The sequence below is a fragment of the Manis pentadactyla genome, chromosome 1 (assembly GCF_030020395.1).
Source record: "Manis pentadactyla isolate mManPen7 chromosome 1, mManPen7.hap1, whole genome shotgun sequence".
In the NCBI taxonomy this organism is placed as follows: domain Eukaryota; kingdom Metazoa; phylum Chordata; class Mammalia; order Pholidota; family Manidae; genus Manis; species Manis pentadactyla.
This window is the reverse complement of record NC_080019.1, coordinates 25,882,121-25,903,551: the sequence shown is the minus strand read 5'-3', so window position 1 is coordinate 25,903,551 and position 21,431 is coordinate 25,882,121. Positions and strand designations below refer to the sequence as shown.

The 21,431-nt window shown below is 34.7% G+C and overlaps 1 protein-coding gene across 3 annotated transcripts; it reads left to right on the top strand.

Moving 5' to 3' along the window:
* The first annotated feature begins 1,916 nt into the window (after nucleotides 1-1,916).
* On the top strand, nucleotides 1,917-20,619 carry PLRG1 (pleiotropic regulator 1). Of its 3 annotated transcripts, none has more exons than XM_036887872.2 (15): nucleotides 1,917-2,259; nucleotides 8,639-8,745; nucleotides 9,811-9,953; nucleotides 10,656-10,709; nucleotides 11,544-11,637; nucleotides 11,854-11,941; nucleotides 13,203-13,304; nucleotides 14,279-14,371; nucleotides 16,107-16,256; nucleotides 16,343-16,444; nucleotides 16,972-17,074; nucleotides 17,845-17,953; nucleotides 19,014-19,153; nucleotides 19,648-19,841; nucleotides 20,399-20,619. In XM_036887872.2, the coding sequence occupies exons 1-15, from the start codon at nucleotides 2,206-2,208 to the stop codon at nucleotides 20,456-20,458; spliced, it is 1,593 nt and encodes a 530-aa protein (XP_036743767.1). In that variant the 5' UTR covers nucleotides 1,917-2,205; the 3' UTR covers nucleotides 20,459-20,619. The 3 variants fall into 3 exon arrangements, with proteins under 3 accessions (XP_036743767.1, XP_036743768.1, XP_036743771.1); XM_036887873.2 differs by lacking the exon at nucleotides 1,917-2,259 and adding an exon at nucleotides 7,158-7,303; XM_036887876.2 differs by lacking the exon at nucleotides 1,917-2,259 and adding an exon at nucleotides 9,029-9,100.
* Nucleotides 20,620-21,431: the final 812 nt, after the last annotated feature.

Here is a 21,431-nt window from a genome sequence, read left to right as displayed (position 1 = left end):
ATCATGTCCTATAAGCCACTAAATCCATCTCTCTCATCTTTTCATTTGTTTGTTGCAATCAGACTAACAACTCCTACAAGAATCAATAGGGAAACTAAAGCCAGCAACACAATTCCCAGCAACCACGCTGCTTTATAGCTTTGTGTATGTGCTCGTGTGTGTAAAGTGAAACATTCTCATTAAATGAATTTTTAAAATGATTTTATTAGAAAGATAGCAGGTTATCCAGAGTTGAATCAGGAGAATATGTTTTAAATAATGCTTTGAAGCAGACTCTTTATAATGGTATGAGATCCACTAAATTTCTTTCTGTTCTTGGTAACAAAGGTTGCATTCCCAAATTCTTTTAACTCAGATTTATAGAAGCAAAATATTGAGTTTAAATTAAGTAAAATACACGGTTGGATTGTTCCAATTATGTGTCCCATTTATTAGTACTTTAAATAGAGTATTAGAGTATATAAGAACACTTTAAGATTAGCTTAATTTTAATTTTTCTTAGAGAAATACACAATCTGACCATAAAAGCAAGAATGTGTGCTGGCATTAATTAAAATAAGATGCAAGAATATGAAGAATATATTTTTCAAAATGTAACTGAGAAAAAGTTCATTTTAATAATCTGTACTTTAAGTACAGATATTATATTAATGATGTCAGATTCTGATTCTAAAAAAACTACCTGAAAAGACTAAAACAATATTTTTCTTTTGAGGTAACACTGTCTTATTGTTACTTCGGTTTTGAGCACTGACATTTCACCAACTAACAATAGAGCTATTACCTGATTTCTAGAAGTTTTTTTTTTATTTTTTTTATTAAATGTTTGAGAGCTTTTTCTAACATATAATAGGATATCATACAACATTAAAATGAAAATTCCTTTACATTCCCACTTTTTTTTCTACTATGATTGGCATTCTTGCCATCATCAGCAGGAAGATGGAAAGAAACTACTAGAACATACATGCCATAAGAGCAGAGACTTAACATTCATTCCACAAATAGTTCTTGAGAACCTCCTATGTGACAGTGGGCTGGGACTTGGGACTCTTTGGGGAACAAGACAGACATAGAGGGCATTCAGTAAAAAACTGTAGTATGAATGAATGAACTAGCCTTCACTGAAACATACCTCAGATGCCAAGCTCTGATAATTATTTACCTTAATTTGTGAAACCACTAAGTTCTACAGATGATGAAACAGGGTCAGGGAGGTTAAGTAAACTGCACAAGACATAACAGGTAGTAAGTACTGGAGCCAGGACTTGACACAGGTCTGGCTGACCCTGCAGTTTCTGCTCTGTGCCCATTATACTATATAGCCCAACAAAATATAAACATTGTAAAGAATGTATCTGTACATTTTTGGTTTGCTTGTTTTGGCCAGCCCATTGTCTCAGGACTATAATGTCTCAGACTGGCACCCTCATTTTAGCCTTTATTTTCACCCTTATATATATGGATGTGGGTGTGGATATTCATGTCTATGTGAAAGGCATAACCGATGCATGATAATAACTATGAATATTTTAATTCTAGCTCTTGTTAGATATTTTTTCCTAGAGTTATGTACAACTACACTAACACTCTGAAGTGCCTAATATCACATATTTTATGTAAATTACCATATTTTTATAGAGAAGAAATATATTTTCAGAGATTCTGCTACTAAAATACTACATTTAAAAAAAATGTTGATGCCATTGGTGGAGGTGGGAGGGAGTACTATTTGTTCTGTTACGTTTCAGGTCGATAGGGCAGTGTTCTTCCTATTAGCTGATGCTGTTACATAAGTCAAGGACAGTAAATCAGTGATAGAACTGAGATATTCTGTCCTGCCCAGCAGCTCTCTGGCATGAAGGACAGACTTGTGGACACTGATTGTCAATGTTCTTGTTATTGGTACTTTTACAAGTCATGTTAGCTCCAGTGTACAGAGAACAAGACAATTTGAGTTCATCAAATATAGAACATCTAACTTTGCAGCAGGCAGTGTGTTGGGGGTTCACTTTGGTGACCAAGACAGACAAGCAGTCTGTACTCATGAAGGTTTATGTCTAGAGTGGAAGACAGAAAATAAAAACTACTTATAATAACATGCACTGAGCCTCAGACAGGGAAAGTGAGGCTTTGGGAACCGTAATATAAGTACCTGACCTTCTTTAGAGGGAAAAGGGTCTTGAAAGAAAAAAACTTTGGGACATGAAACTTGTGGTTCAAATGACTGTATGGTTTATATCACACACCTGGCACATGGTAGGTATTTGATAATATCTGTTGAACAAGTTTATGAATGTATGAATGAATGATTGAATGAACAAAATGAAATACAGACTCTCTTTGTCTAAATAAGCGTAACCTTTTGAGACATTACTAAATCATTTGTCAGTCACTGTGTATATTTTTCTTGTCTTATCCTGAGCTACAGTTTGAGAACCATGATGAAAGGGAAAATTAATACTTAGAGTCTAGCTTGGATCCAGGTTTCCCAAGCAAGGCTGAGACCCATACGGCAACGACAGATGTAACTGGTTAGCCACCTACAATGGGAAAGCCCATTGCAGGGAAGAATAGGGGCCAGCTCTGTCTCTGGTGGAGAGTCTCCCTCTATTGACCTGGAAGACGTTAGTTGTTTCTCTTAAGGAAGCTGATACAGAGCATGGCGATAAGCGGGAAAACGGGACATTTTCTTCTTCAACCCAACGCTGACCACGAAAACTAGAGATGCTCTCCTGCTTCTGTTACACTGAGACTTAAAACCGCAAAGGGTGTAATGAAAACCTGTTGGAGTGTTTTTCTCTTGGAATGACCACTAAGATGCGGAAGTAGGGTTCCAGTTGTCCTATTAGTACTGTGTTACCCTGACCCTCTACTACAGGTCCCTGACCTAGTGGTAGCTAGCCCTATCAGCTTCTCTCCCTCAATTTAATGCTTGCAAAAGAAATAAGCAGAGAATCAGGTTCATTGGCCTCATGTCACACTCATGCACATTCTAGAGAGAAAGCCTACGAACCTCAACAGCAGAAGTAACCAAAACGTCTAAATTTGATCATTTGATTCTTCTGTCAAATCTGTGACACCTAACGTCCTTCTTAAAGTACCCATGCCCGTTATCTTTTGGTAAGTTAGGCTGAGATGGCTTCTGGGTTTGCTGAACTAATCCAAAGGAAAAATTAATATCAAATTTTCAGAAATCAGACTTTTTTTAAAGCATAAATTGTGCATTAGAAAGAGAAACCGTATTTTCAAACAGTGTAATAAATCACCAGAAATTTTTACACATTAAATATATAGTACCAGCAGTAAAATTCTGTAGAAATGAAAACTTTTAATTTGGAGTATTTTAGTAACATTTGTTTAAAAAACTTTCACTATTTAATAACTATTTCTTAAATTAAATTAAAAATATTTTCTGTTAAACATGTTTGGCAAAATATTAATGGTGTAACAGGAATTTTTATAATTTTGAGTGTTTCCTATCCAGGAATAATATATGCATTTTCATGGATTCAAATCCTTTTTGTGTGTGTCCCTTAATATTTTTTCTAGGTCTTGCACAGTTTTCATTTATTGCTGTCATAAATATCACTCTCCACATTATATTTTTTAACTGCATATATGAAAGCTATTGATTCTTTGAATATTATTTTGTATTCGGATATTTCAGTGAATTCTTAATGTTTCCAATAGTGATAGCAAGAAATCTTGTTTTGTGGCTAATGAGAATGTTTTTAATGTTACTCTATAAACGTGATGCTGACTTTGGTATTGATTTTTAAAAGACAGTCTAAAAAATGTCTAACTTATTATAGTAAAGTATTCCAACAATGAAATGCTTTCATCTTCTTTGTTATTAATGTCAAGAAGTTTTTTTTTTCAGTCTCCAAAATTTATATTGTATTGTCATAAGATATTCTTAATTCTTTCATTTCTATCTCATTTCTTATTCTTTTTTTCTTTTTTGTAGATAATTATTTTTTATTGAAGGGTAGTTGACACACAGTATTACATTACATTAGTTTCAGGTGTACAACATAGTGATTCAACATTTATATACATGACAATTCTAGGTAGCAGCTATCACCATACCAAGCTGTTACAATATCTTTAATGTCAAGAAGTTTTTGTCAAGTAAACCCATATTTGAAAATTATATTTTTACAAACAAATTTAGTATTTTATAACTTAATGTCAGAGTTGTTTTATATAAACTAAGTAAAATTTGGCATTAATTTACCTAAAAATCATGGAAAATAATTCATTTTCATAAAATGTACAAAGATCAGAAAGATTGTCCTCATATAAGCAATTCTCTGCTTTACACACAAAGGTTAAGATTAAATTAATTGTTGCTGAAATATTAGGGTGAGCATGTAACATACATATTGAACACACACAGTATCCTTCCTATAAATACCTGCTATTCCATATCAAAATTAAGGTCTCAATGCCTTTCATCCCCGTTATTTAAGTGTCTAAAACTTAACACCTTTCTTATTCATTCAACAAACATTGAAAACTTATTAGTTGCAATCAACTAGATGCTGGGTGTATGATGGTGAATATCATGTCATACTGCATATACCTGTTGGGGAATACAGACAATTAAACAAATATTACTATCAAACATAGTAGTATATAAAAAACTGGAAACAGCACATAGCTATTTTTTTCTGTGCCAACATAAACATTTGTGCAAAAGTAGAAACACAAAGTTATGATCATGTTGAATTTTGACACTTGTTTTTGTGATACGGGATGGGACTTCATTATGTAGAAGACAAAAAAATTGTGATATGCATCACTTCTCTCATCTCTCTGTCACACACACACACACACACACACACACACACACACACACACACACACACACATCTTTCTAAGATGTTTACAACTGACAGTGCAGCTTAATTATGTCCCAGGTTGTCCCAAGCATTAGCTGTGAGAATAGCTCCTTCACTGTCTCCTGTAGTCTGGTAGCTTTCCTCTCAACTGTGTTACCAGAAAGCGCATGCTAACACTACCTAGCATTGGGGTCCATTTTTAGCATTGTAATAAACAAAGACCAAACTCCTGGAAGAAATGTCCAAGTGTTCTTTTTCAAAAGTTCTGACCTCAGAAATTCAAAAAAGAAACAATAACGTCTACCATTACTCCCTTTTGAGTTAGTAAGGAATTAAAAATCAGAAATTCACTGGGAAAAGGACATATTGAGCCAAACAACTGTAAAGAATACTGGTATAGAGTAGTATTTAAAAAAGAGTATATATTTAACTCTCTAAACGGAGAGAAACAGGAAGAAGAGATAGTATCCATCTTTTGGTGAGTATAAATTTCAGAAAACACTTCCTACAAAAAAAACTGATGAAAATGATACTGAATCTACACTCATGTGACCTTTTATCTCTACTCAAGAGCAAAAGACTCAAGTATTTGAAAGAGAGTAAAGAGATCTTCTGCATTGCTGAGTAAAAAAAGGTAGATTAAGAAAGGATGGAAGGCTTCCTTAAAATTTGTACTATTTGTTCTACACTGTAAAGACTTAAAAATATTTACATCCATATGCATCATGTCTGTTTTAGGGAAAAATCCTATCCTTATGAAGAGCAGCAGTGACCCCTACTGTTCAAATAAGGCAGCTAGTGTGTCTGCTAGGACACAGATTCTTAAGTTTTTCTAAGTCCTGGATCCTTTTAGGAATCCGAAGAAACCTATAGATAACTTCACCAGAAAGAAATTCAGGTTCTTATATAAATACACAGTTTGCATACAATATAGGTAATCCATGGATCCCTGAACTAGATAATAGGTTCACTGAATTCTATCTATCCAAAACTTTCAAGTGGAAATGTAACTTTATAGATTCAAGAGACCTTTTAAAAGGAGCATAATTAGTACAATTGGCCTCAATTACTACAATTTTTTTAATGAGTTTTTAGTTACAAATTTTTTCAGGATGATTAACTAACATGTTAACAGACCTAGCTGGACAGTTACTATATTACCATAGATGTATTAGGATCTTGTTTATATTTCTATAATTTTATTGGTATTTAAAATCATGCTCTTTTGTATAGTTATTACTGTCTATAGATAAAACATAACTTAGCGTTCCAAGTATATATTTTGTAATATGTATCATTTGAACTTATGTCACTTCTTTGCAAAGCCTACTGCCAGTAGCCACTGTTATAGAAAACAGTACTTAGGCCAAATTCACACTCAAATTCAGAGATGATTGGAATTTCAAGTAGAAATATGACCTGCTTTTAATGAATTAAAAATCAATAATTTCAAAATGAGACTATAATTCACATTGCTAAATTTTTGATAGATTTTCTCCCCTTTTCAAAGTATATTCAGTACGCTCTGGGGACAAGTTCTGTAGAACTGATTAGCGTTAAGGCCCAAGCAGAGTCATTTAAGTGTTTGTCTAGCCAAGTTTACAAATGTTCAACTCCTTCAGTTTGTTCTTTTTACCTAGAACATTAATAAAAATAGCTCAACTCTCCAGTTGTGTTTTAATTCCACCAGCTTTGATAAGCCGTATCCTGGCACTGCTGATGCCAAATTAATCAGCAGACAACAAGGAAATGGCCAAGAGCTAAGCAGTTTTGAGAGAGTTTTCAAAATTTCTTTATGTAGCAGAAAATAAATTCGGGGTTTTGTCTATGCTGTTAAAAAACTCTTGAGAAGTTTCTCAATTTGTAACAACTATTCCACGATATTCATTCAACAAACGTTTACTGGAATTGCTTTTAAATGCTAAGGCTACAAAGACGTGTAAATGTTTCCAAATAAGTTTAGCCAAGTAGCGGAACCAAGCCACATAAACCGCGGAGGGGAACTCCCGACGAGGCCGGGACGGTGGAAGGCCTTAGCGCTGACCGGCTTCGCTCTCTCCAGACCCTCCCTGCAACTGATTCCTAAGGTCCTCTAGAAAAGCATTAAGCTTCCGGGGAAAAGAACAAACACAACCCTAAACCAACGTATTTAAGGCTGAGAGTAAAGCAAAAGGTATTAAACATTCCTTCGGAAAAGCAAGTAAAACCTTTAACCACGCCCCTTCAGGGCCTCCACTCCTGTCCGAGACCCCGCCCCAGGGGCGGCGCCGAGGAGCGAGGCTCGGGGTCGACCCCAGGCCGGCGTGCGACCAGCGCGCGTGCGCGTGTTACGTCACATCCGGCGCTTGGGCGCCCGATTCCGGATGGGACTGCATGCTTGTGGCGGCGGGTTGTGCATCGGTGATTAGTGTTCTTTCTGCGGCAGCGGCGGGCTGCGCTACGGCATCATGGTCGAGGTAAAGTGACGCCTGGACGCTGAGGAGTCGTTTGTTTATGGCTTGTCTTTCTTTGGCGTCGAGCGTGGGGGATCTAGGGGAGTTTGGGGAGAGCAGAGGCTACGAAGGGAGGCTGTTTGGGCGAGGCCGGGTAATGTTTTCTTAAGGTTTTAAGAGAAGGAGGGAGACTGGGTAAGAGCAAGAGTTGGACGTTCCGTCCGGGTGAGAAGCCTGAGATAATTTCTCCAGTCCTCATCTGACCCTGGGGCACTTGAGCTGGCCGCCGCGCTCCGAGGCGGAGCTTCTGCCGTTGTTCCTCCGCTCGTTCTCGCCGCCTGCAGGGTTCAGTGATTGTTCCAAAGGGCTGATGTTCTTCCCTGGTGGTCACTTTGTTTCTGCAGTTCTTTCCCGGGAAAACCTGCCAATCTTCAATTTTTGCATCTTTCCCTAGCTTTAACAATTGCTCTGTTAACCAGTCTTGTCCGTCTATATCCACTGCCATCACTTGAACTCAGACCAACATCATCTTCCTCCTGGGCTAGTGTGTTACCTCCAGCTGGTCTTGCTTCCATTGTTGTTATCCACCGCCCCCATCCCACCCACCCCATGAATTGAATTGATCTGTTTAAAACTTAAGTTGATGTTGCTTGCTTGCTTAAAACTTACTGGAGCAAAAATACAGACTGCTGCAGTAGTTTAAAAAGAAACTTACCTGATCTGGACCTTGTCTTCCCTTGGAACCTCATCTTGCATCACAATCCACTTTCTCACTGAACCTGTACAACTCCAGCAGCTCCTGGCATTATTTCAGTTACTGAACACCAGTGTATTTTCTTTCTGTGCAGATTGTTCTTGCCTCTGCTCTGTGCAAGGCTACCCCCCTCTCTGTTTAGATACCACCTCAGAGAGATCTTTCGTAACTCTCTTAAGCTCTTTTTGCATTCTCTGTTTCAGCCCCTCGCTGGTTTCCTTCACAGTAATTGCTATAATGTTGAGTTATTTTGCTTTTTCTAATTTCCTCATGAGCACAGGAACCATGACTGCCTTTTCATTATTCTATAGTTAGCTTCTAGCACAATATCTGCCAGACACATAGTAAGAGCTCAGTAAATACTTATGGAATAAATGACTAATCTTAGGCATCACTCAGTTGATATACCTGGGGCTCTGGCCATGGAGGAGCTTCCTCCTGTTCTCTGAACTTGATTCCTATAGCTTGCTACAAATAGGTGTGGTGAATGATACAATGTGTTTTACATATTTAAACATGTAAAGTGGAGAGCTAATTTGGCTTTAATTTCGGTTAAGATTTCTGTGATTTATAACTAGATATGTAATTACACTCTTTCTTTCTAGGAGGTACAGAAACATTCTGTGCACACACTGGTATTCAGGTCATTGAAGAGGACCCATGACATGTTTGTAGCTGATAATGGAAAACCTGTGCCTTTGGATGAAGAGAGGTAGGTATAGTTCCTTTTCAGTTGCTAATATTTAAACTTCTAATATTGGGGAAGAGAGCAAGGAGAGGGGACCTTTGAGGATGAGTGAGTAATACTGGCACTCAGACGAAATCTACTCAATAATGAGTGGTTTTTGGGTATAATTGAAGCTGATTGAACTTTTTGGCCTTAACTTGTACAGTAAATATCCCATTAATTAATTGCATTTACAAATACCCAGTAATTAGGAGAGTCCCTTTTAGGTATTATATTTTATAATCAATCACTGTATATGTGCTTTCAGCTTCCCACTGCTCTCAGAGCCTTGCTGAGCTGAAATTGTACCTGGCCAGTACCTCTACTCCCATCTTTTCTCGTTAGTATGGTGAAGATTTTTGAGTGTTGACATATATTTGGTTCTTCATCTCCTGCTGCAGTCTGGGATTGCATTATGTGCAGCATTCCTTCTTTGTCCTTTACCCTTTTAAAATCTACTTAATTCCTCAGACAAGCATTTATATTTAATTTATAAAGTGGGCTATTCTTAAAAGTTGTATGATAAGTGCATTTCTTTTAAAAATACTGAGCTAATTAAGTAGGTCAACTAATATTTGATTAGTTCTAACTAATCTTTTTAGGCACATCCAGTAAAGGTTATATAGAAGCTTTTACTATTATATTTAGGCATTTGAAGGGAAGTTTGTTGACTGACGTTTTTAAAAAGATATATTAATTCTGTATGTTTTTAAATCATATAGACCCTTGATAACTCATCATGAAAGATTGTATATATTGGTTAACAAACTAAAATATGTAGCAGTTTCATGTGGATGCTCTGTCGTGGCTTGTGCACAAATGTGAAAATGCGCTTTAGCTTTTTACAATACTGTTTAATTTTAAAATATTAAAAACTTTTCCTATGTGATTAGGTAAAAAGTTTTTCAAATTAAAAAACTACTTAAATAGCTTTTTAAATATGTAAAAGCTATTTAAGTACTTGTTTCCTGGCTGTCTGTGAATATATTTACATTGGTCAATATATAAAGTACTCAAAGATACATTCTTATGTTCATAATTTTTAAATAGCCACAAAAGAAAAATGGCAGTAAAGCTGCGTAATGAGTATGGCCCTGTGTTGCATATGCCTACTTCGAAAGAAAATTTTAAAGAGAAGTGTCCTCAGAATGCATCAGATTCATATGGTCATAAACAATATCCTGCCAATCAAGGTGAGTGTGGCACTGTCAGAAACGTCAAGGCTTATATGTGAATTTTAAAAATAGAAAAATGATATATCTTATTAGTACCCTTCCTGGAAGGACTAATTAGAGTGTCCTATTAAATAGCAATACTAGTACTAAAATGGATGTTTTGACTTCCTCATTGGAATAGAAAGTAAGATTATTAGTTGGTGAATTTTTTTTTCTTACAGGATGTAAAAAAGTGGTGCTATGATGATGGCAGAAATTCTTAGGATATAGGAAAGGTCACAGTGGAGACTGAAGGAGAAATTGCTAACCTGTGGGGAGACTATCCATTTTGGCTCTAATTCAGAAAGATGATATTAAATACTGAAATTGTAGTGAATAAAGATAATCCAAGATTCCCCAGGGACATCATTTGCTTGGAAGTAAAACCAGGGTGAATTGTTGATAGGATGACCTCTGTATACACCATTGCAAATACAGCAAATGCACAAGCTTTCTTGATACCGTGTTAACAAAATGTTCAAGGAAATAGCTGTGTACGTGGTCTTCAGGAGTCAAAACAAAAATATCCAACTTAACTTATTTCTGAGGCTGTGTTTTAGTTGGAAAATTTGAGAAATCCCTTTATAATTATTATTTAATTCATTAAAACATAATATTTGTATATAAGTTAAATTTGCCATTGATGAATTTTCTTTTTTTCTCTCTCTTTTTTTTTTTAAGGACAAGAAGTTGAGTATTTGGTAACGGGTACACATCCATATCCACCAGGACCTGGTATGTGAGCTCTTGCATATTGGAAATGTCTTACTGTCACGTATGTGTCCTTGAAGGAGCCAATATGACTCCCACTGCCTATAAAATTCAGGCTAAACTCAGTAGCTAGACATCCAGGCTCAGCTTTTAGATACTCAGTATAATGTGCACTTACTCAGAAAATATTCTTAAGCACCTGTGTATTTTCAGACACTGTGCTGGAAACTCAGACAAAAAGACTGCTCTAGGCTAACACAAGTTTATTATACAGAGGTTTAGACAGACATGTAAATATCATCAAGCTTATAAAAATGATAGCAGTATTAGTATATAAGTAGGTATGATAGAAACATGTCCTGGTGTGTGTGTGGGTATTGGCATACAGAGTGGCCAGTAAACAAGTTGGAGAACAAAAAGCTTCAGTATGTCTAGGTTCTAGTAATTTTGGTATGGAAAGTATAGGCAAGTTGGTGCTTCTTTAGTGTTTCTTATTGTAGTAATTTACCCTTGAAACATTCTGTTAGTATTTGGGGAACTGCATAATTTTTATATCTGTAGGTAATATCCCAAGATACTTGAAATTTAACTTTACTGTTTAACAAATTTAACTCTGGGTCTTAATACCAAACTGGTTATGATTAAATCTTTTTTTGTTATACATTGTATTAAGCATTGTTTATTGTAAAAAAGTTAGAAACAAAAGATATGCAGAACATAATCAGTATTTGTAGTATCACCACCTGGAGATAATCACCATTACCTTTTGGATAAATTTTCCTCCAGTATTTTATTGTAAATGAAAACAAAAATAGCAACTAGAAGAACTGATATTTTATTTATTTTAAATTTTAACAGGGGTTGCTTTGACAGCAGATACTAAGATCCAAAGAATGCCAAGTGAATCCGCTGCACAGTCCTTAGCTGTGGCATTACCTTCTTCTCAGACTAGGTATGAAATATTAGGTTTCTAACTAGAAAGATTTTGAGAGCATAGTTCTTTGTTCACATTTTTTTCTCCTTTTTTAAAAATTTGTTTCTAATTGTGTATTACATGATCTTTTCCTTTATCACAGCTTAACAAAATTTAAAATATAAAGAGTTGGTTCTGCAGAACACATAGGTGGAGACATTAATTACTTATACTGTAATGTTTCTTTTGCCTTAGGGTTGATACAAATCGTGGTGCACCTGCTGGAGGTGAATATCGCCATCCTGGGGCTTCTGACCGTTCACAGCCTGCAGGGATGACTTCAGTAAGCTTCTCTGTGACAAATCTGACAAATCATGTTAGGTTTCTAACTTTTGGGATTTGTTGCCATACTTTTTTCCCATTAGTCTTACCTTAAGTATTAAATAAATGAACATTTTCCTTGCAGTTGTTTAAGTAGCAACTTGAACTATTTCATAGCCCTAAAATTTACCTTGCTAGTGAATTGACATATTTTTTAGAATTTCAAATTGTTAGCTCTCTACTTGCATGTTGTACATAACATTTATTTTGATGGAGATAATGTGATATTGCACTTCACTCACTATAAAAAATACAGGGAATATTATTCTGAAATGTATGAGTTAGATGTGAAAATATTTTTTATTAAACTTAAGTTTTATACAATTAGAGTTGAGTACTATTAGTATATAATATTCATGAGCTATACAAGTAGTGTCTTATGAATGAGTGTTTAGAAATACATCAAGGTAAAAGGCTGCTGCTGTTATTGGTGAAGGTACTATAGAAAGAATACCTGGAAATACACAGTTTATTTTAGTATGCCGTCACTGAAATAAATGCAGGCTTTACTTCCTCGTTTTAATATGCAGTTGATTTGGCTTTGTGAAGTAAATGAATCTGAAGTCTTCCCACCATATTTTTTTCTTTAGATCTTCATAGGTCTCTCTGCCCAGGCATTCTGACTCCTTAAAAGGATGTAATGTAAGCTTTTTGAGGATGGATGGATGCTAACAGTTGATGGCATAGCATATTTTAAAGTAATTTTTTTTTTGGAAGTTAAATAGAAGACAATACCAGTTTCTCTTTTGCAATATTAAATCAATGTTAGAATGACAGTGAAAAGCAATGGCATTAATCTACTCTAATAATAGGAGCTTACATAAGGCATTTTCTGCTCTGTTAATCTTTATAACAACTGGATAAGGTAGACACTGTTACCTCCATTTTACAAATGAGGCACAAAGTTTCCATAGTTTTTACCGAAGTCAAGCAGCTAGTAATTGGCCTAGCTTGGTTTTGAACCCATGAACAGTGATATATGCTCTTAATTCTAATGTTCTGCTTTGAGATTTTTTAATTGCTTTTCAAAATTAAAATTAACATACAGAAAATAGTTCTGATCAGAAGTCTTAGACTCATTTTCTAGTTGTGCAGACATTTTTAGTTATCTCTTCCTCTCCATTCAAGGAAAAAAAGTTTCATAAGTTCCTTCTTCAAATTTCCATTTTTGAATTGATAACATGAAACCTTAGGTAATATAGTGAAATCTGTTCTGTGTCCAGGTTGCTGTTGAGGGTGGAAATGCCAAGAACTCTGCACTTGTGGCTAAAAAGGCCCCTACGATGCCGAAACCCCAGTGGCACCCCCCGTGGAAACTCTACAGGGTGAGTGAATGTGCACAGCGTCCCTGTGTGTGAAGCAAGCTCGCGGCTTCCCAGTGGGCAGGAGCTGAGGAATAGAATGAGGAACAAAAGGAGTGAATGTGAAAACTGGGAAAGTGATCTCAGGTGCTTAGGCAGTATCTTAAGAGAGATCTTGGAAAGGAGACTTCTTTAAGCCAATGCTAAACTTGCTTTTATATAAAATACTGATAAAAGGCCTCTAAATGTGGAGAGCAGCTGAAGTAAGTTTAGGAAAGTGAGGTGTTAATATCAAGGCCAAGGGGGGGAATAATAGCCAGGGACATACCTTTGGCCCTACCAATGATCTTTTCAATTAAGCTAAAATAATTAAAAATGTACATACTGGGGAAACCGACAGCTGCACATAATTTAATATTTATGTTAAATTTTGCTTGTCTAATTATCATACAGTAATATGGACTTTTTTTGGTGTACCAGCCTAGTAAATTTTAATAGATACGTGTTTGGGTACACCTAACACGATCAGGACTTAGACATTCCATCAACTTAAAAGTCACCCCTGTGTTACTCTTTTCTAGCAACACCATTTGCTGCCTTTAGCAGCCATTCATCTGTTTTGCATACTGTAGTTGTGTCTTTTGAACTTTGTCATTTAAATGGAGTTGTATAGTATGTACCTTTTAAGACTGACTTCCTTCACTTAATGCCTTTGGAATTTATCCAAGCTCTTATATGTATTAACACATTATTTTTTTATTGCTGAGTAGTAGTCTGCTATACAGGTAAACCAGAAATTATGTATCCATTAACAATTAAAGATTACTTAATACTTACTCTAAAGCCTAATAGTTAGCTAATCTTATGAACTTAACATTTGAAGATGTGGAGAAGGGTATAATTCAAATTTGAATAAACTTTATGTGTAATGTTTTGAAATTGAATAAGCTTTAACTTACATGTAATGAGTGTGCTCATTCTCCCTTCTTTTAATGCAGGTGATCAGTGGGCATCTTGGCTGGGTTCGATGTATTGCTGTGGAACCTGGAAATCAGTGGTTTGTTACTGGGTCTGCTGACAGAACTATAAAGGTAATAAGGAAGTACTGAAAAAACAGACATGACTTTGTGTTTGCCATGTAAATTTAACTTGTTTTAAGTTATTTCCTCTGGTGGAAATTGCTGTTCCTTGATATTTTTTTAGATCTGAATGTGGAGTAAAATTATTATCTATACCAAAGTTCCCAATAAATACCTGTTTGAAAGTTGTATTTAAGTAATAATTTTTTTCCAAACATTGTTGACTACTTGCCACTAATTCCTTGATATTTAAGTTTTTTCCCTTCTCTGGTTACAAAATTAAAGCAGTCTCATCAATTAAAAATGTGGAAAATAAAGAGAAGTATAAAAGAGTATAGGCACACACATAATCCTGTCACTCTCAGATACTGTAATGATTACTTTTTAGTATTTATTTCTGAGCATATGTATTGATGCATTTCCTTCTGAACTTTTTTCCTGTGGGAATAAATGTGTATCTTTTAAAATCATGCTTGATATATAATGTTTTAATATTGTTGGATATTAAAGTTTTCAGTTTCCTGATTTTCACTATGATAGCTATAATCTTTGTGCCAAAAGCTTTTCTGCATTTTAAATTACTTTGTTATTCTAGATCCCCACAAATGGAATTAATGGGTCAGATGTTTTTGAATTTGACAGCCAAAGTACAAATTATTTTCCAAAATGGGTGAATTGATACTTGTAGTGTATGGAAGAATCTTTTTAACACATTGTGTATCTTTAAAAATAACTGCTAATATGATAAGCAGAAATGGGTATCTAATCTTTTAGAAACTATATATAAAATTTTTCTAGTGAGATTGTACTTTTTGATAACCTTATAAAGCAGATTTTAGGTATTTAAAAATATATACACGTATTTTTATTGACATAATTGACATACATTATACATTATATTAGGTTCAGGTGTATAACAAAGATTCAGCATTTGTATATGTTGCAAAATGATCTCTACAGTAAGTCTAGTTAAATCTGTCACCATACATAGCTTTAGAATTTTTTCCCCTTCTGATGAGAACTCTTTAAGATCTATTAGCAACTTTTAAATGTGCATATGGTATTATTAACTGTAGTTGCCATTGCTGTACATTACATGCCATGATTTATTTATAACTGGAAGTTTGTACCTTTTGGCTTATTTCACTTCATCCCACCCCACCCCCAACCTCTGGCAACCACCATCTGTTCTTATATTGGTGAGCTCTTTCTTTTTTTTTTTAAGACTCCACATATAAGTAAAGTCAAAGGGTATTTGTCTTTTTCTTACTTAATTTCACTTAGTATAATGCCCTCAAGGACCATCCATGGAATGAATGGTGATACTTCATTCTTTTCTGTGGCTGAGTAATCTTCCATTGTATATGCATACCATATTTTCTTTATCCATTCATCTGTTGATGGACTTTCCTTTCCAAAGCATTTGTTTTTTTAAAGTTGTTGCCATCCTTGGCTAATTTAATACTGTGGTATTCATAGTTTCATTGTCAATGATATCCTTTTATAGATTAATAATATGAACCTTTCATTACCTATGCAAATATTTCCCCAGCTTGAACACACTTTTTAATTCTATTTTTTCCCTGCTTTTATTTCTGCTGGTAGGAGTGTCATTTTTCAGATTTTTCTAAATTTTTATATGTTTATATCTTTCGCATTTTGAAGACTTAATTTTAACATCAACATTCTAAAAATTTGCTTTGGCATAATCAACATAAAAGAAAAACTGAATATTCCTTGATTGCAGATCTGGGACTTGGCTAGTGGCAAGTTAAAACTGTCATTAACTGGGCACATCAGTACAGTGCGTGGTGTCATTGTGAGCACGAGGAGCCCGTACCTCTTCTCCTGTGGAGAAGACAAGCAAGTCAAGTGCTGGGATCTTGAATATAATAAGGTGAGCTTGGAGTTAAGGGTTCAAGCTTTATCAGTCACTGTTTTTCTTTCTAATTAGACATTTTAACATTACTGTTTTGTTGTTAGGTTATAAGGCACTATCATGGACATCTAAGTGCGGTGTATGGTTTGGATTTGCACCCAACAATTGATGTGTTGGTAACCTGTAGTCGAGATTCAACTGCACGGGTAAATGGAACAGAGCTTTGTGTTTATCTATGAACATACTGCATTTTACAGTATGTATACTTGGCATTGGAGTCATATACTGTTTGATAAAGAATTAAAAATGTTTGCCTTGGCCCACTAATACCCTAGTCTCCCAGTTTCTCAATTTACCTGTTATTATCACCCTCACGTACAGTTCTGTGCCGTCACCATGTTTATTATCGGAAGTGCCCTGGCTCTGAAATGTGAAAATGGCATATTCCATTCTGTCATCACGATTATTATCCATTGGCGGTTTGATTCAGTTGTCCCATTATACCCAATCTTGGACTTCCAGTGTCTTTATCTTTTAGCTTTCTCCCCCCGAGTCAGCTACCTCCTAACTACGTTCCCCGGCCAGCTTACAGATCCTTATCTTTAATTTAAGCATATTTTTCATTATATTCAGGCACAGTTGTCTAGTAAATTCCCAGCCTTGAATTGATAGTTACCTGCCTGAGATGTGAATACCTGTTCTCTTTGACAGTATGTCTAATATATTTTTACAGATTTGGGATGTGAGAACTAAAGCCAGTGTACACACATTATCTGGACATACAAATGCAGTTGCTACAGTGAGGTGTCAGGCTGCAGAACCACAAATTATTACTGGTATGATTGATACTTCCCAAGTTTACAGCATATTCATATCAGAATACATTATGATTATACTTTTCACATTCACTGTGACTTGCTTTGTATTATGGATACAGTGTTTCTGTGTTCACTTGAAATTTATTGTGATAAGATTTCATTTTGTTTTTATCTCATACTTTTTACATATCATAAAATATGTCATACACAGTATCATGTAATAGCTGACTACAAAGTGATGCTGTTAGATATAACAAAGCATTGTTTCATAGTATCACCATTACTGATCTAGGAAATTGCTGAAGTTGGAAGATAAAATATCCTGAGACCAATAACCTTTAGAGCTGGTTTGACTCTTGTTTTGCTTAAAATAAGGTTAATAACAATGGATCTTTAAGACTAGAAAATAACTTCTAGTTGTATTGATGTATTTTATTAACTAAAAATAAATGGATGTATTGATGTATTTTGCTTGATGTAGTTAACTAAAAAATCATTAGTTTTTTCCTTCCCCCTCCACTAGGGGAAAACAGAAGTTATTTGTTATTTGCATTTGTTCTAGCTGCTCATTTGATAGTGTATCAAGTGTTTATTGCAGTTTTTTTAAAAGAATTAAATTTAAAACCAGCCTAAAATTTTTGGAACTGTAAAGCAATTAGCCAAGAGTTGATCTAACTTTGATTTAGTTGTATGTGTCTATGGAAGAATGCCTCATATTTTATGTTTTTAACTTCTGTATTCTTTTTTTTGATCTGTGTTTTGAGAATATGTGTGTATTTTCATTATAGGAAGCCATGACACTACAATACGATTATGGGATTTGGTGGCTGGAAAAACAAGGGTCACCTTGACAAATCACAAAAAATCCGTCAGGGCTGTGGTTTTACATCCAAGACAGTAAGTATATTTTCCTAGTTAGTTTCTCTTCTCTGCTTAGTTTTTAGTGTATAGTAGTACAGAAATACCAGCATTAGTACTACTTTGGTAATCATTTAGCCACTGTCAATTGCAGGCTTCTGCCACTTACAAACATGCATTACTTTTATTTTCCCTATATAGTATTTTGCTTCATACCGTATATAGGGTAAGGGGAGTTTCCTACATGGTGAAAAATGATGATGTCAAGTGAGACTGAATAAATCATGGTTTGAAGCTACATCTCACATTAGAAGCTAATAGTAGCTAGATTTAATGTTTTGGACATAAATGTTATTGAATACTGAGATATATATAGGATGTTTTAATTGTTGAGGAAGTTTTGTATATATGCTATATATATATAAAAATATAGAGAGAGAAAAAATATATCTTGTATATACATAAATACATACATAGAAAAAAATATAAATATAAATATACATAGGGGAAAAAAAAGTAGGAAACATTAACATTTTAGTCAGGTTACCCAAAGAGATAGAGGGCGATATCACAGTATATTGTTTATTGTGTCATATCAACCTGACACTTTCCAGGTCACATTCCTGTCTTTTCTCTCCTCCTCCCTCTTTTTCTTAATGTTATTCCCTCCCTCCTTCCTCACCTTCCCTGTCTTCCTCACTCCCTTTCTTTTTCACACCCTCTGTTTCTTTCCTTCTCTCCCTTTCTTCCTGTTGTTCTTTCTCTCTCCCTCTCTCGTTCTCCATTTCTCCAAAATAGTTGCATAGCCCTAGCCCTTGATATGAGTGTAAGGATTTGCGTATTTATTGCTTAGCTCAGTGTAGAGCACTGGGGAAATGAGAAGAAAATTAAACATTTATGGATTTAAAATAATTTAAAAATCTGATTTAACTTGGAACATATATCTTGATTTTTTACTTCTTGGTATGACAGTAATATTTTGCTAAAACTATAGGGCAAGTAAGTACATATGCAAAGTATAATGTAGTAAGCGTTTTAAATCCACCATTTTATTTAACGTGATTTACTTTGTTGTTAATTATTTTTAATCTTATTTCAGTTATACATTTGCATCTGGTTCTCCAGATAACATAAAACAGTGGAAATTCCCTGATGGAAGTTTCATTCAAAATCTTTCTGGTCATAATGCTATTATTAACACATTGACAGTAAATTCTGATGGAGTGCTTGTATCTGGAGGTAAAATAAGATTTTTATGATGCGTGTTTCAGTATGTCATTTTTTCTCTTTTAGTAAATGAGTAAGCATTGGTAAAATTTCTAAACCATTGCATCACATCAGAACTTGCCTGATTAATGTCTGTTTGAATGTTCATATGTGTGTCTATGCATATTCATAATACATGTAGCATATTTCATAGTTTAGCCTTTGAATTCCCACATGATAAATCTAAGTTAGGGATTTATGCTGGGAATCACCAAAAATTTGGTTGTAAATTTCACGAATTGGATGTCATTTTGTGATGCTTTTTGTGATCTATAAAATGAATTTTAAATTAAGCGCAAATGAAAGTAAACAAACTAATACTAAGAGAAGTTTGAGTGTGTGCGTCCTATATATCTTTATAACTGTAATTATTGCCATGGTGCTTGGCTAATAGATGGTGCATAGTAAATATTGGCCAAGCTGAATTGTGGTACAAATACCAAGTTAACTAGCTCTTTCCTTTCTAGCTGACAATGGCACTATGCATCTTTGGGACTGGAGAACTGGCTACAATTTCCAGAGAGTTCATGCAGCTGTGCAGCCTGGGTCTTTGGACAGCGAATCAGGAATATTTGCTTGTGCTTTTGATCAGTCCGAAAGCCGGCTGCTAACAGCTGAAGCTGATAAAACCATTAAAGTGTACAGAGAGGACGATACAGCAGTAAGTTTTCTACTTCATATACATTTTAAAGTAAAATCAGCCATACCAGCTTTACCAGTATTTTCTCATTTTAAATTACTGAAATTATCAGAAGGGAAAATAATCTTTATAACCTTAAAGTATTTTTCATCTCAAATAGTGTCTGCTATGATATAGTTTCTGTATTGGTTTCACTGATGCCAACAAATAGTTGTTTTAATTTTATTCCCCCTTTCCTTATTCCAGTTACTGGGAAAATCTTGCACTAAGAAGAGCCACAAATAAATAGATTGCTATGCAAATTAATTTTAGAATTATAAGGTTTCATATTACTAGAATATCCAAATAGCACTTTTGAAAGGAAAAACTGTAAAATGAATTTGTAGGGAACCTATCCATCCTTCATTAGATTCAAATATTGCCAAATGTTTGTCAGCTATTCCTAAAATTGGGAAAGAACTAAGCATGTAATGCCAAGTAATATAATTTAGAATAGTTACCTTATTTACATTAGAAAAGAAGTTACTAGTATGAAGCAAACTAATGATACTTTAACTTACTTACTTTTCTGTTTTTAGACAGAAGAAACGCATCCAGTCAGCTGGAAGCCAGAAATCATCAAGAGAAAGAGATTTTAATGTGGCATCATTTTCATGTTGGTTCTCTCTTTTTTTTTTTTGATACTGGCCTTGATGTGGATATCCAGTCATTTTGTGCTCTGGCTCGGAATATAAAGCAGAAATGCACATGCTTGAATCATTGCGGCTTCATATTTTACAATAAACTCTTCCCCTACTTCTCCCCCTTGTTTTTATTTCTAAAACAGTTAGAAATCCTAGGAAGTAAGATGAAGATATAAAGATTCACAGATTCGTTGAACATAACTATTCTAAAGAGAGAATATTTTGTCAGTTGTATTAAAAGACTTTTTTTTAAACTTATACAAAATTGCTTACTGTAATACAGGACATGTTTTGAGGGAGGAGCAGGATTTTGTTTTTGTTTTTTAATTCCTTAAGAACTGTGACTAGTAATTTGGGATTAAAGGATTTGAAGTTTTAATTTAACTGATATATGTTTATTCCACAAATGGTTTTAAAGTGCATGTTGTGCAAAGTTGTGTGCCAGATGCTGTTCAGGAAATGCGCATATAAGATGTGTTCTAAGACTCCCAGTTTCATAACTTACAGAAATGCTCAGAGAGAGGTGCAGGTGATCAACTGGGGTAGAAAACACACAAGAATAATCAACTTAATTTTTTTTCAAGTTAAACAACTACTGTATTTTTGAATAAGCATTTCCAAATTAAACATACCCCATCTTGCGTGCTATAGGTGGGAGTATCATTGTTGTAACATCTAGGAGGGTAGTTTTCCAGAGTATATTGAAAATGCTCATACCCTTCAGCTAACTCATTAGAAGTAAAATTACCAAGAAACTGCTTTATAGAAATAATCTGATGATTATGCACAAGTTCATTGCATCTTTGTTTTTTAATAATTTAAACTAGCCCAGGTGTCCTATCAATACAATAAGAGACCAGCTTTATAGGTTATGGTACCTTCATGCAATTTATATCCATTAAAGGAAGACTGAACTCATGCCAAATTT